The 13,500-nt window shown below is 37.4% G+C and overlaps 1 protein-coding gene across 2 annotated transcripts in view; it reads right to left on the bottom strand.

Annotated features, from left to right (window-relative positions):
- Nucleotides 1-13,500, bottom strand: part of SLC38A9 (solute carrier family 38 member 9) — a 42,970-nt gene that overhangs the window by 17,944 nt on the left and 11,526 nt on the right. For both annotated transcript variants that reach the window (XM_042875402.1, XM_042875403.1), the window contains exons 3-11: nucleotides 11,901-12,033; nucleotides 11,221-11,342; nucleotides 11,024-11,087; nucleotides 10,817-10,910; nucleotides 9,827-9,997; nucleotides 7,220-7,279; nucleotides 4,850-5,047; nucleotides 2,674-2,781; nucleotides 403-509 (exon numbers count right to left, since the gene is read on the bottom strand). In XM_042875402.1, the coding sequence (XP_042731336.1) occupies nucleotides 403-509; nucleotides 2,674-2,781; nucleotides 4,850-5,047; nucleotides 7,220-7,279; nucleotides 9,827-9,997; nucleotides 10,817-10,910; nucleotides 11,024-11,087; nucleotides 11,221-11,342; nucleotides 11,901-12,033 (1,057 nt within the window). The remainder of the gene's footprint in view (nucleotides 1-402; nucleotides 510-2,673; nucleotides 2,782-4,849; nucleotides 5,048-7,219; nucleotides 7,280-9,826; nucleotides 9,998-10,816; nucleotides 10,911-11,023; nucleotides 11,088-11,220; nucleotides 11,343-11,900; nucleotides 12,034-13,500) is intronic.

The raw sequence follows: 13,500 nt of genomic DNA, 5'->3' as shown, positions 1-13,500 counted from the left end.
CAACATATAGCTGGATAGAGCTATAGCTGTGTAGAACAATAGTTCAGGTCTCCTTTAGAATGAGTTCCGTGCTTGAGATTCTCCTCTTTTCTGTTTTAAAATCCATGACTTCTTCTACAGCAACCTTGTCAGTTTTTCTGCTTCTTCTGTGTAATTTGGCCACTTAATCACACATAAGCCTGGGATGTTCCTCAAGACTTTCATTTGAATAAATTTGTCATTCTTCTGTTACTCTTTGGTAGCCAATATGTATAACTTGTTTCTTCTCAGATCACAAAACCAATTTACATATTCTCAAACTGTTACAGTCTCTGGATTAATTTCCAGAGAAACAGACTGCAAAAAATCACTGTTGCATGGTTATCTAGTTAAAAATCAGCAAAGCCTTGTGGAATTACTTACGTTGTTTTCTTGATTCTTGTTATTTTGAAGAAGAGTGATGACACAATTGTGAATGAAGAAGGCAAGCGTTAGAACCCCTGTGAGCTGAGGGAACAGAACTCTAAATTCTAAAGGAGGGGAGAAAAAGTGTTAGTAACTTGTTTCTATGAAACAATGTCAATATCCAGATAACATATAGTGTGGTAGATTCGCAAAAGTAAGAATGGACATGTTGAAAAGGGACAATCTGTCCTTGACCATTGCCAACACAAATATTTCATTAGGAAGTACAAAATGCATGAAGATGGTGGTTATTATATTACGCATGCAAGAAAGTTTCTTGCATGACCCCAGCCACTAAAGTGTAGCAGGTTAATCTAGGACTTAAACATACAAGCCTTCCTGCTTCCGAACAGTTTATCTGCAGAGCATTTTTTAAGGCAGGAATTGGTTCCACTGCAGCTGTAAATGTTCTGGTCCCCAAAAATGGAAATGAGAGAAAAGCTATTATATGCTCTGAGAGCTTCCTTTGTTTTTGAAAAATGATGAAGATTAGCAAGCTGGTTATGCTCCTAAAAGAAAACTGCCATATGCAGATGTTAAAGACATGCTACTTCAAAAACAGGGTACAAGCCCCTTCTCTAACCCTTTATAGCATCAATGATGCCTTTTTTAAAATCTGTAGTCTCCATGGAAATAGCAGAGTATTATTTCTTTGAATACTAGAAGGACTATGTTATGCTGAATATTTGAAGGGTCTGCTCAGCCCAGAGAAGAAAAAACTGAGAGGGGATCTGATCAATGTTCATAAATATCTAAAGTGTAGGAAGTAGTTGGATGTGGCCAGACTCTTTTCAGTGTTGTATAGTGACAGGACAAGGGATTCTAGACAGTCAAAAACTAGAACATAGAAAGTTCCACACAAAGAGGTGGAAGAACTTTACAGCGAGGGTGACGGAGCACCGGAACAGGTCGCCCAGAGAGGTTGTGGAGTCTCCTTCTTTGGAGATACTCAAGATTCATCTGGACGCCTACCTGTGCAACCTACTGTAGGAAAACAGCTTTAGCAGAGGTTGGACTCAGTGATTTCTAGAGATCCCTTCCAACCCTTGCAATTCTGATTATGTCCACAATACTTTTCCTTGAAGTGCTGCAACTTATCTAAGAATTTACCAATGCTGTAACATGATTAAAGCACCATCTTTGTTGATATTATAAAAGGATAAATATATACTTGAGAGAGTTACAGAAATTTGATATGTGAGAGCTCGCTCAGCTTCTGGAAAACATCCAGCAATACAGCAGAACACTCATCAGATGCTCAAAAACCCTCAGAGATCACACAGAGCTTTATGCAAGAATATCTAAATCAGCTTTCTCTAAAGTGCTATGAGGTTGAGCCAGTTAAAAATACTTCAAGCAAATAACAAAGGGTTCAACAAGTTTGACAGAAAATACTTTCTGTAAGGCTGGATTCATTGTATTTTCAGTACCTAACAAGCACGATGTGTTACCAATAGATTCAGAGTGCAAGTTTTGGCCTTGTTTTCCATCCACTACTTTAATGTCAATAATAAAAATTGAACCATCAGATTCAGAATTTCTTTCAGTACTGTTTTCCTCATCACTACAACAACCTGCTGTAGCTGCATTTGTATGCATCACCTACATGCTTTGTCTATATTCTAACAGTATTAGTAATGTTACTGAAATAGTCTAACCACTGGGTACTCCACTTCTTACAAATGTAATGCTATATATGATAGGAAGTGATTTAATTCAATATAGGGTGACCTGATCTGGGTGGCAACACTGCCTCTGAGTTGGAACTGGATGGTCTTTAAAGGCCCTTCCAACTCTAATCGTTCCATGACTTTACAATAATATTAGAAGACACAACTCCTGTAAAGAGTAGGGAAAAACAGTTTAAGATCTGGCCCTTATTTCTCTTTTGAGGTCTCCTAAACCAAGAAACTGATCTCTTTAGACTATCTTTTCATTCAGTAGAACTGTTTATACAAACATAACGTCTCACGGAGTGATTTGTAATGTTACTGTGAGAGTGGGGGGAAAGCAAAACAACATTCAAGGAAGGAAAAAAGGGTACCGGAAAGCTAACAGCTGTTGGAAAATGAAGGTTCCTGAACCTCTAGATGCAACTTCAGACAGCATTTCCTTACTCTGCTTACCACACAAAGATGTTAAGAGGTGAACAAGACCGACATTTTAGAATTGTTTTAGAAAGCAATTAAGCCCATCATATACATTTCGTTACATTCTTAATTATCTTACCTGGTACAAAAAATTCATTCCCTGTAAACCAGTTGAATTCTAAGTGAATTCCCAGGTGAGCAGCCTTTACAGTAACCAGAAGAACTAAGTAGATAACTGAAACCGTACCTAGAAAAGACCAAACAAATACCAAGAGGCAATAGAAAGTATTTTTGCTGTGCTTTTCCTTGCTCCATCCAACCAGTTATCAGTAGCCGAAACTTTTACAGGTGGTATTCATTCTTAAAAATACAAAATAGTTTCAAATTTTCTTTTAGTTTCTTTTTTTATATGTGAGAGAAAGAGCAATGCACTTGCACTGAATGCACACATTAAGTATGTCTAATGTTCTGCAAATACTGCACTAGTCACAGTGAACCAGCAATCCCTCATGCTAGTTAGGTAAGAAGAGCTCTAGACGATAACCGATGGATTCTAGATTCAACTGTCAGGATTCTAATCGGACGTGAGACATTGCTGGACAAAGATAGCACAGCTATCTCAATGTCCATTCATTCAGTCCCTTGACTGCATAGTCCAGTGAGAGATGAATTAATGCTTACTACAGTTGTCAACTTTAAACTGAGAGATAAAAGTTTGATAACAATGCTTGATAACTTTAAAATTTGTCATGATCATGGAGAACTTTGGTCATAATACAGGATTTGAACTCCACCTCATTGGTCCAGAGTCATCCAGCAACAATCTGCACTGCTAAGGGATTATGAATAAGATTACAGTTTGTATAAATGCCTTGCTGTGTCTGCCTGTGAGACAGAGAGAGTATAAACTTGGCTTCAGAACCTAAAAGAGAGGGGCAGAAGAAGGGCAGATAATAACTACTCAGAAATTGAAGGAAACCTTGCACCAGTAATTAAGGCTACTGTGATGCAACCTCCAGGTCAACAATATTGTATTATTTCCAAGGCTACAAGGTAAATTACAAAAATACAGTCAAAGACTAAGAAGATAAAAGGTTCTGTTCTTTAGGATCCACTTAACAGCTAAAATTGTCTATAATTTCCTCACAATTTAGGTTTCCGTAAGTATGAAGATAAGCAAGAGTTTTCTACCAAGATTCATTTTAGTACATGAAAAATCAGACAAGTCTTCCAATTCTTGTCTGAAAAACTCAGAAGATTTACAGAAGCTAAAGCAGCTTTGAAAACCTTCTGCATTAGATAACAATCAATTGAAGTTATGAGAAAATTCATGCTTTAATACACAGGTTAGTTCTCAAGTGAAAAACAGATGCCTATGATAGATTGCTTATTTTAAAAGCAGATATATTTATGGCATGTCTCACCTGAAAAATATTTTCTTAACCCTAAACTTGATATTCTATATAAACACCTGACTTTTTAGAAAGAAGCCTTATCGCTTACTCAAATTCCCATATTGTATCTCCATTTATTAGATCCAGCAATAGTAGTTACAAGCTCTAATTCACTGTCACACTGGCTAAATAAAGTCTTCAATTCCCTGCCTATTATCTTCTTTACAATACAGCTTTATCTTTTTCAAACAGTTCTGTATTTTCCACTTGTTTTTTTCCCCTTCTCTTCAGCATCGGCTTCAATGCAATGCCTTCCAACATCTGCCCCCACTATCACTTACGCACTTTATTTACTTTACCATTCCCAACTGCTTTGTTCTTCTATCTCAATGCACAAAAACAAGGAGAAGTGACAATTTTTGTCCTTGTAGTACAGAAAGGCCAGAAGCTGAGCTGAAGCAAAGCATGGCAGCAGGTTACAAGGACTGACTGACTGACTGACGTTGCTGTGAATTAATAAACTGATTAGTGTCAAATTACTTCAGGTCTGAAGTACTTATCTTTGGAAATAACTGCCTGTTCAAATACTTACCAGACAAGGAAGGGTGTATCTGACTGGTTGGGCCAAAGTAGTACGTATCAAACACCGCACTGCAGTGTGTACCACAGTTTGGGAAAATTTGTTGCAAATACAGTGGAATTTATACAGGATTATCAAGGGAGCAAAGGGAAAAAAATCATTTCCTACTCACCACAAGGCTCAAGCAAAACAGGGTGGAAAGTCTGTACGTGATTAACAAACTGACCTATGAATTGCCCAAGGTAGTATGCTGCTGGCAAGCTACTACTAGAGTAGCTTTCAGTGCTTTCTATATATTTCAGACACAATAAGTCAATGCTTTAGTAGTACTCGTTACCTACCTAGGACATTAAACTTTGCAAAGAAGGATGGAGACTTCAGGTTTAGCAGGGGTAGAAGAACAGCAATCAAGTAAAATGGTACTGTTTGTGATTTGCTCCACCACTCCTCGAAGAGCTGAAAACCTGTACTGTTCCCAGAAGAGAATATCATACTCTGGTTCTGTGGTGGGTGATCACTAGCAGCATTTGGACAAATGACTGGAAAGGAAAATAAAAATATACACAGATGAAAAGAATTTCACTTGCACATAGTTTTCACTGCTAAGATCCCATAATTTCTGGATTGTGCTTTACCTCTAGGGTGAAGAACCAAAAGCAACATTTAGCAACGCAGATCTTCTTGTTTGTTATCAGTAGTTCAGTGCTACAGTTTCCCTGCTGTGCACCTTGTACTATAAGCTGAGCACAACAGAAACACTCACTTGTTTGTAGCCTGAGTTTTGGCATAGAGTCTCCAGGGTTACCTACCTGCAGCCATGTCCTGTGCCTACATACATCTGCCCAAATTCAGTCAGAGCAGCACACCTCTACATTTCACTTCATGCTTTGCATTGCGATCTGTCCAGCACTCTTAACATCATATTAATAAATGCATGCACATCTGTCTACAAAAGAACCTGCATCACTGCATGTTGCATGTGATACACAATGAAACACACAAATAGCTTGACAAGAAAGCTATGATTACCAGGGGCGGGTCTAAAACTCATGTACAAAAGCAAACATACTCTCATCTTGATGTAATGTCAGGTTGCAAGTAAGTCACTTTCAGACAACAGAAGCAACATGAGAAATATACACATAATTCTGTGAAAAGACAATGTCAAATTCCTGTTACATGGTAACACCTGAACAGCACCTTAACAAGTGACTGGAACAAAACCAACCAAACATAAAAGATGCTGTGGAAAATATGACAATTGTGAAAATACACCAATTTGCTTCCGGTTAATATTGGCATTTCTTTCTAACATGTCTATAAAGTTATGTGTTGAAATATGAACCTGCCTTACAGTTCTCATGATTTCTCCTTTCCAACCTTGGCATTCCACAATATCTTATAGCCTGCCTCCCACACTGCCTTCATAAGTATTTTGTTACAAAGGCAAAGGTGTACAAAGTGTTCTATCAAGTTTTTTGAGACCATTATGTTAATTCCAGTATTCTTACTTGCATTACGTTACTTATAACAGGACTGTTTCACAGACCTTGAAAAATGCTTTTGGTTTTTGTGATCTCCTTCCTCCCTCCCCCCCAGATATCCAGCCAAGAGACATCTGATTATCCAGCAGCCCTTAGTTCTGTATTGATTCTGCATTGAATCTTCCAGTAATGCTATGGAATAGAGGAATATGATTTTCTAACTTTTCTTTAAGTTGCATCTCCTGCTGCCAGAGAATGGGATGAAACAAGAGAAGCAAGATGAAACAAGAGAAGTTTTGCTCACAAGAGAAAAAACACAGCAGCAGCTTCTGGTGCCTTGCTCATAAGGACTTAAGGAGAAACAGAGTTCAGCACTAAATCAATGCAAATCAACTGGTTTTCAGAATTATTTGAGTTCCTTCACCTGACTCCAAATAGCTGCACTCCAGCAACACTATTACAGCTGGCATGACACAGCTGTTTCTGAAGTGTTTCTCTATCCCCAGAAGAGCTTAGAATAAAGAAAACTTTCAGCTTCATAAAATAGAGCTACACATCAAGTTATTTAGTACATCAAGGCAGAAGGACCTGAAGCTGATGACGTGCAAGCTCCTGCCTTCACTGTGTGTTACACTCTGCCTATCTGAAAACTCTCAATCCATCTTCATAATTGAATGCAGATTCTTGTCTTAGAGCACATTAGAGTCTCCGCGAAAACAAGTGAACACTCGTGCAGCCAGATGCTATTTCTTTCTGTGTTCAGCAATTAAAAAAAAATGCTTACAGCATTAAAATAAATAAATAAGTAAATAAATCCTGCAGAGTTATTAAGGAACAAAAACATCCCAGCCAAGAATTTTCAACAGAAAACACACTTCCTATGCCTCAGTTTCAGGGTGCAAAGGTTAAAATTCCTTAAGGAAACTCCCAATCACACAACTGTTAACTGATCTAACATTCATGGCTTTTAGGAGTACCTAGCTGGGTATACATTAACTCGTAATATATTTCTTAAGCCTTGTCCTCTCCCCCCTGCTGTTTCATTTTAAATTATAAATCTTTCCAAGTGTAGTTAACTGTAGAAGCAGAAACTCTAGATAGAAAACATTAGCTTTCTAAAAACAGTTAGAACTTTGTTTATACATTTTATAGCTGTAACAGGGTTAAAATTCATGCATGAAAACTGCCTTGAAACTCCCTCCCCTCCAAATAGTAAGTGCTTCTTACCTTTGTTACTTCCATTTGTGCCTGGAACAATATCTGTTACATTGATATCATGAACAAAGTCTGAAAAAAAAAAAAAATTGTATTAGCAATGTTCTGATTCTTCTATTAGGCTTTTACCCGTTAACAAAAATGTTAAGGAAACATTTTGAAAGAATAACATCAGAGCTGCAATATGCAATTGGCACTTCCCACCAACCTCAGATGGGTATTTCAAGGACCACTGCACCACTTTGTTCTCAGCAGTCCCCTCCATCTATGCAATACCCAAGCATACCCTTCCAGCTGCTCATTACTACTCCCCCAGCACATGTCCACCAGTCCCTGCTCCTTGACTGCAGCACTGCATAGTAGAGTACTGAGGAGATACATCTCAAAAATCAGTTTATTTTGTGACAGAAAAAAAAAAAGTTATTCTTAACCATAATCTTAATCCATACAATATTATATAGATAAAGCTTCCCCTACTCATTTTTTCTAACCGTTCTTCAGAGCCTGAAGGATGTTCTGTTTTTTTCTTTTTCCCCTCCATGTTGTTCTTTAAATAATGTCAAGTCTGGAAAAATGTCTAAGTCTCAGTATCTACAGTCATCTCTCTTAGTACTTTATCTCAACTGTACTCCTATGCGACTTTACTGCAAGTAAAAATTTTCAGGTTTCTCAAACTTTATCAGTAAAAGAGTGCTGTCTCCTTATATTTACATATATATTGATGCATGCAGAAAAAGCCCATCAGCCTGGAAATCTAATTAGTATCCCTATGGTTAAAATTTGCTTCTGCTGCATGTGGAAGTATTATGCACACAGAAAATCAAATAGGGTAGAAGGGTTCCGATTTTTAAAGCAATTAAGAGCAGCTTGTCTCTCGTACAGAAAGGAATTGCTTTTCCTAGAAAAAGACCTATTGTGATGATTCTCAAATTTGCTTAACAGAATCAGAATGTTTTGGCAAGGATTAAAATGCTAACCTTATAAAGAAAGACAAACTCTGTAATAACTATGTAGTGTAACCTTAAGAACATAAGAATTATAAAATAATGCATTTGTTACTCAATAAAGTAATGTGTGTCCTTCAGGGATGGTGAGACTCTAAACTTTGCTTAGGGGGCATAAGCATCTTTGCTGTTATATGCTTCAAAAAAGATTTGTTAAGTACATTCAAAACAGAAGCCTTTAAAACTCAGTAGTGCTATTCAACACTCTTAGTCAGATTTTCAAAGCTCACAATTCCATCTTTTATTCTCATAACTCTACATACCTAATTGATTGTATCCACAAAAGCCTCTGTGTCTGCGCACATACAAGGATGTAACTAACCAAGATTTTCTTCTGTAGCAATGCCAGACTAAAAATTGTTCTCCCGCTGTCCTACTGTTCATCATTCCTTTAAGGATGCTAGGAGAAATGGTCTATATGGCTATATACATATATATACACTTCATTTGCTGGAACCTAGAATTAAACTTTTTTTTTTTTTGCCTGAGAGAACGGGACTTTGCCTAACAGAAAGGGACCCTGGTGTAATGATGGACAGTTGGCTGAATGTAAGCCAGAAATGTGGCCAAGAAGGCCAATGGCATCCTGGCTTGTATCAGAAATGGTGAGGCGAGCAGGACTAGGGAAGTCATCCTGCCCCTGTACTCAGCATTGGTGAGGTCTCAGCTCATGTATTGTGTTCAGTTTTGGGCACCTCAGTACAGAAACGACACTGAGGTGCTGGAGCAGGTCCAAAGAAGGGCAGCAAGGCTTGTGAAGGGCTTGGAGAACATGCCCTACGAGGAGGGACTGAAGGAACTGGGGCTGTTTAGTATGGGGAAAAGGAGGCTGAGGGAGACCTTACTGCTCCCTTCCAGTACCTGGAAGGTGATTGCAGAGAGTGTGGGATTGGTCTCTTTTCATTGATGACAGGTGACAGGATGAAGAGAAGTGGCCTCAAGTTGCACCAGGGGAGGTTTAGGTTGGGTAACAGGAAAACTTTTTTACAGAAAAGTTTGTTAAGTAGGCTTCCCAGGGATGTGGTTGAGTCACCATCCCTGGATGTGTTTAAAATCTGTTAGGACGTGGTGCTTAGGGACACGATTTAGCAGAAGGTTGTTAGTATTAGGTTTTATAGTAGTTTGGTTAGGTTGTGGTTGGATTTGATGATCTTCAAGGTCTTTTCCAACCTGCACAATTCTATGATTCTGTGATTCTTAGGTGGAGATCTTTTTCATTAACCTGGATCATTCTGAATAGTTACATCAGCACAAACAAGGAGGGGTAGAAAGAAAGTGGAAAGAAACAAGTCAGGATTGAGTGTGGAATTTTTTTTAAGCCCAACAACGAAAACACATTTTTTAAACTAGACCAAGAAGTCTGCACTCACTTGCAAGCCAGTTAACTGGCACTTTGTCATTTATTAGAAACACATACTGAGAAATTGAGAAACTGGCTTTGAAAACACGTAAGTGACTATGCCTATACATCCATACTTACTTATTCTCACTCGACTGTTCACAGAAAGTAACAAAATCAAGATTAAGCACAAGGGACAATCCTTTCTGAATATAAACCAAAGTTTTGATCTTTAAACAAGACAGCTGTTTAAATTAACCAAAGATTAATACTTACTGTATATAAACTTTCCTGTGTTGAACAGAAAGTTGGACATAAGCACCCAATAAACAACCATGGCTCCAACAAGAGATACCATAGAAAATAACAGGCTTGACCACTGACCGAAAGATCCAAAATAATACTTGCAAACATCTGGGAATTCCCAGTTCGAGGTATCTGTTAAAGCTGAAGAAGATTAAAAATAAACAAATCATAGTAATAAAAAAATTTAGAAATCTAAACAAAATGTTATGTTATATTAGGGTCACAAGAATTCTTCATAAAAGAACAAGTTGATTTTTTCTGAATTCTGACACAAATTCAGAGGGTTTCAAAGAGCTAAGAAGATTGCTATTAAATTTTAAGTACAAATTCATAATGCTGTTCTTCCTCACATAGGTTATGACATTAATGTTGCTTGTTCTACATGGGGAGCCTGAAGAATTAGAGGCTTTACCTTGAAGAAATGCAGCAATACTACTACTTTGAGTACTTTCAGAAGCACAGGCACTAAGGGTTTGGGCCAAAAAAATGCATGCTTGCATTTGCAGCTGAGTCTTTCTGCAGAAGTAACAGTCCTCATCAATACTTGGAAATGAGCTACATGCTGGAGCAGTAGATATTAACTACCTTTTATTTGAACAAGTAGGGTGGTAGTTTATATGTAAAAGAACAACAGTTATGAGTATTGAACAATAAAAATACACTCAAAGTAGATACACCCTCAATGACGCAATCATGCATAAACTGTATCCAACACAGACTGCAGAATACATAAATGCCTTCAGTTGTGCATATGAGACAGCAGAACTGCAGTTCTCAGATGGCTAAATGACAAGAAGAACCTCATTCCTTTATATTCAGACACAATTTATTTTTTATATACAAATATCCCAGTGTATTTTGTATTTTTGTATTTTTGTATACAAATATTCCAGCATACGACAAACTATTAGAACTCTGTATTTCACAGTTTTGTGGAAATATTTGCATTATGAAGCTTACGTATCATTTTTCGTGATTTCACAACTGTGTAACAGCAATAAAGTGTCAGAATGCCCATCAGTATGATGAGAATGATTCCAGAAGTAAATCCTGCCTGTTTAGAGGGAAAAAAACAACTCTGTAAGTATCAATAACACTACAGAAAAAAGAAGAGCGAGCCATATTGCCAAAAACATTTTCATAACCATATGTTTTTCATATTTTTACCTGCTTTATTCCCCATGGGATACTTAATATAGACGTGCCCATCATTGTATTCCATATCACAAATCTAGGAAGAAAAGATAAAAAGTCAGTGAATGATTTTAAAAAGACTCTTACTCCATACTACTTTCTTAGATAAAATACAGAATATTTAAAAAAACGCATTTTATGGCTACTGTATGAGAAGGTGCTTAACATACATTGTCACTATACTGGAGTTTTTACCATAGCCATCTGTGCAACTGTCAACTTTAAATGCAGTTCCTAACGGACTATATACATAGATTTCATCAGGAGCTGGAAGTACGTGATCAGGAGCAACCTAACAAAAGAATAAAAAGGAATAATTATTAGTAGCATCAAAATAAATATTACCCCAAATACAGCAAGTCAACTGCTGTAAAACAGAATCTTTCCAGGAAAAGCACACTTTAAAAGAAAAAATAGGTGGGCCATGATTTTTTTTTTTTAAGAACATTAAAAAACGTTCACTGGATTCTTAACTAAGCAGTAGAAAGGCAGATTTTCTACTGAAAAAGACTGGTGACATACAGAGCTCAATCACACAGACATAGCTCAATCACCACAGCTGATTGGTGCTTAAATCCTCGTCATAAAGGGCAGCAATGAGTACACCTATCTGGGCAGCCTGGACCACTCTTCCAAAATTAAAACTGTATCTTTTCTTAGATGGTAAAGACAGAAGAATTTGATCTTGACTTGTGATAACAGGAAACTTTGTCAAGATACTCAGCTACTAGATATCTACTTCAAAGCAAACTACAATTAGTTTCCCCCCCACCATTGTTTGTACTCCTTTTATATACCTAGGCTGTGGAAGACCCAACACTCAGTTCATCTGGCCCTGTCTTTGTCTCACCAATGCCTTGTCTGAAGGAGATGTGAGCCTGCTATAGTAATGAATCCGCTTATTCATTGCTGAAGCTTCGTCAGAGACTCTTTGCATGTCATCATTGGCGCTGACTATGTTTGTAGGCTCCACATGAAATGGTCTAAAGGAGGGGGATGAAAAATGAAAAGAAAGGAATATTTTTAGCAATCCTGTACTACAAGAGTTAACATAATTCAGAGAACAGCTTAGAATCACTCTGGCCACGTCTGTCATTCATTAACAAAAAACAAATGCTGTGAGTGAAACCACCAAATCTTTATATAATCTACATTGCTCAGACTCTGCACAACAACCTAACATCAAAATTCAGACCTAATATCCATTCTACTAGCTCTCAGCAATGAGTCACATGAGTAATACAACGTTAATGAGCTTGGCCAAGCACATTAACATTTATAACTTGTGCTGCCAGAACTAGCCATGATGAATAGAGCTAGAAACAGAAGGCACAAGTAAGGCAGAAACAGAAAAAAGATAGAGAAAAAGAGGAATAAGCAGAGGTAATGAGAACCTGCTAAAAAAAAAAAGGCTGGGAACTAATAATCTAGCCAAAAACTCTGCATAAAATTGTGTTTAATGCAGATGGAACCAAACCCAAACAAATCAGTGTGGTACTTTTGAGCCAAAGAAACCAGGACTACACTTTGCCACTGAAAAGTAGACGTCCACTTTCAATTCTGAATCACCTTCAGATTTCCTTTCGAATTTAGACTAATTACAGAGAACGAGATTCCCAGCAACAGATGCTCCACAGTCCAGACATACCCTCTTGAACACAGACTACAGCAGGAAGGTGGCCTTCCTTTCCCTCTTCTCTAGTTATACAGGTACTGCAAGTATGGTCACAGCCACTGCAGAAGAATGCAGCCACCTCCACCAAAGTTTTCTCTATGTGTACCTACTCGTGGAGCAGAGTGATAGCTGCAGTTTTTCCTGCTCCTGATGCTACAACAAATCTTTAGCAGAGATTTCATCATGTTTAAGGCTACCAACAGTAAAAATTAAATTAGCAATAAATCCATGTCATTTTTACTGTAATACGATTATGGTCTATTTGAATGACATCCTCAGTACACCTTTCTGGCTCAGACCTACAAAGGAAACCTTTCTGCCACTGCTCTCAGTAACAAAGGTTTCATTCTTTTCTCATGTGAATAATTAAGCATTTCCTTCCCATTTATCCAGAGGAAAGAAAAGGAATATTGCTCTGAAGTCAGCTGTGATATCTTTGAAAAGATGATGCTAAGTTCTAGCATGGCCTCATTCCTGAATGCTTAACAGGCACAGCAGTTATGAGTATCTGTAGGAGAAATATAAACCAGTAAAGAAAAATCTAAACAATCAGAGAAAACTATCTCTCTTCACTCCTTTACAAGTTAATCATTCTTTCCTTCATCTTAAGACATCATTACTTATATCCTCCTTCACTATGGAAAAAAATTGCTTAGACTTGCTAAACCATTTCATATACACTAAAATGAAAATGGACACTTTTCAGTTCTTACAGCATTCCACACTAGGTTTTTTTTGTTTTTTTTTTTTTTTTTGTTTTTTTTTTTTTTTTTTT

This window comes from Lagopus leucura, unplaced genomic scaffold, assembly GCF_019238085.1.
Source record: "Lagopus leucura isolate 7727_CA_CO unplaced genomic scaffold, USGS_WTPT01 Super-Scaffold_100014, whole genome shotgun sequence".
Lineage (NCBI taxonomy): Eukaryota > Metazoa > Chordata > Aves > Galliformes > Phasianidae > Lagopus > Lagopus leucura.
This window is presented reverse-complemented; position numbering and strand designations above follow the sequence as displayed.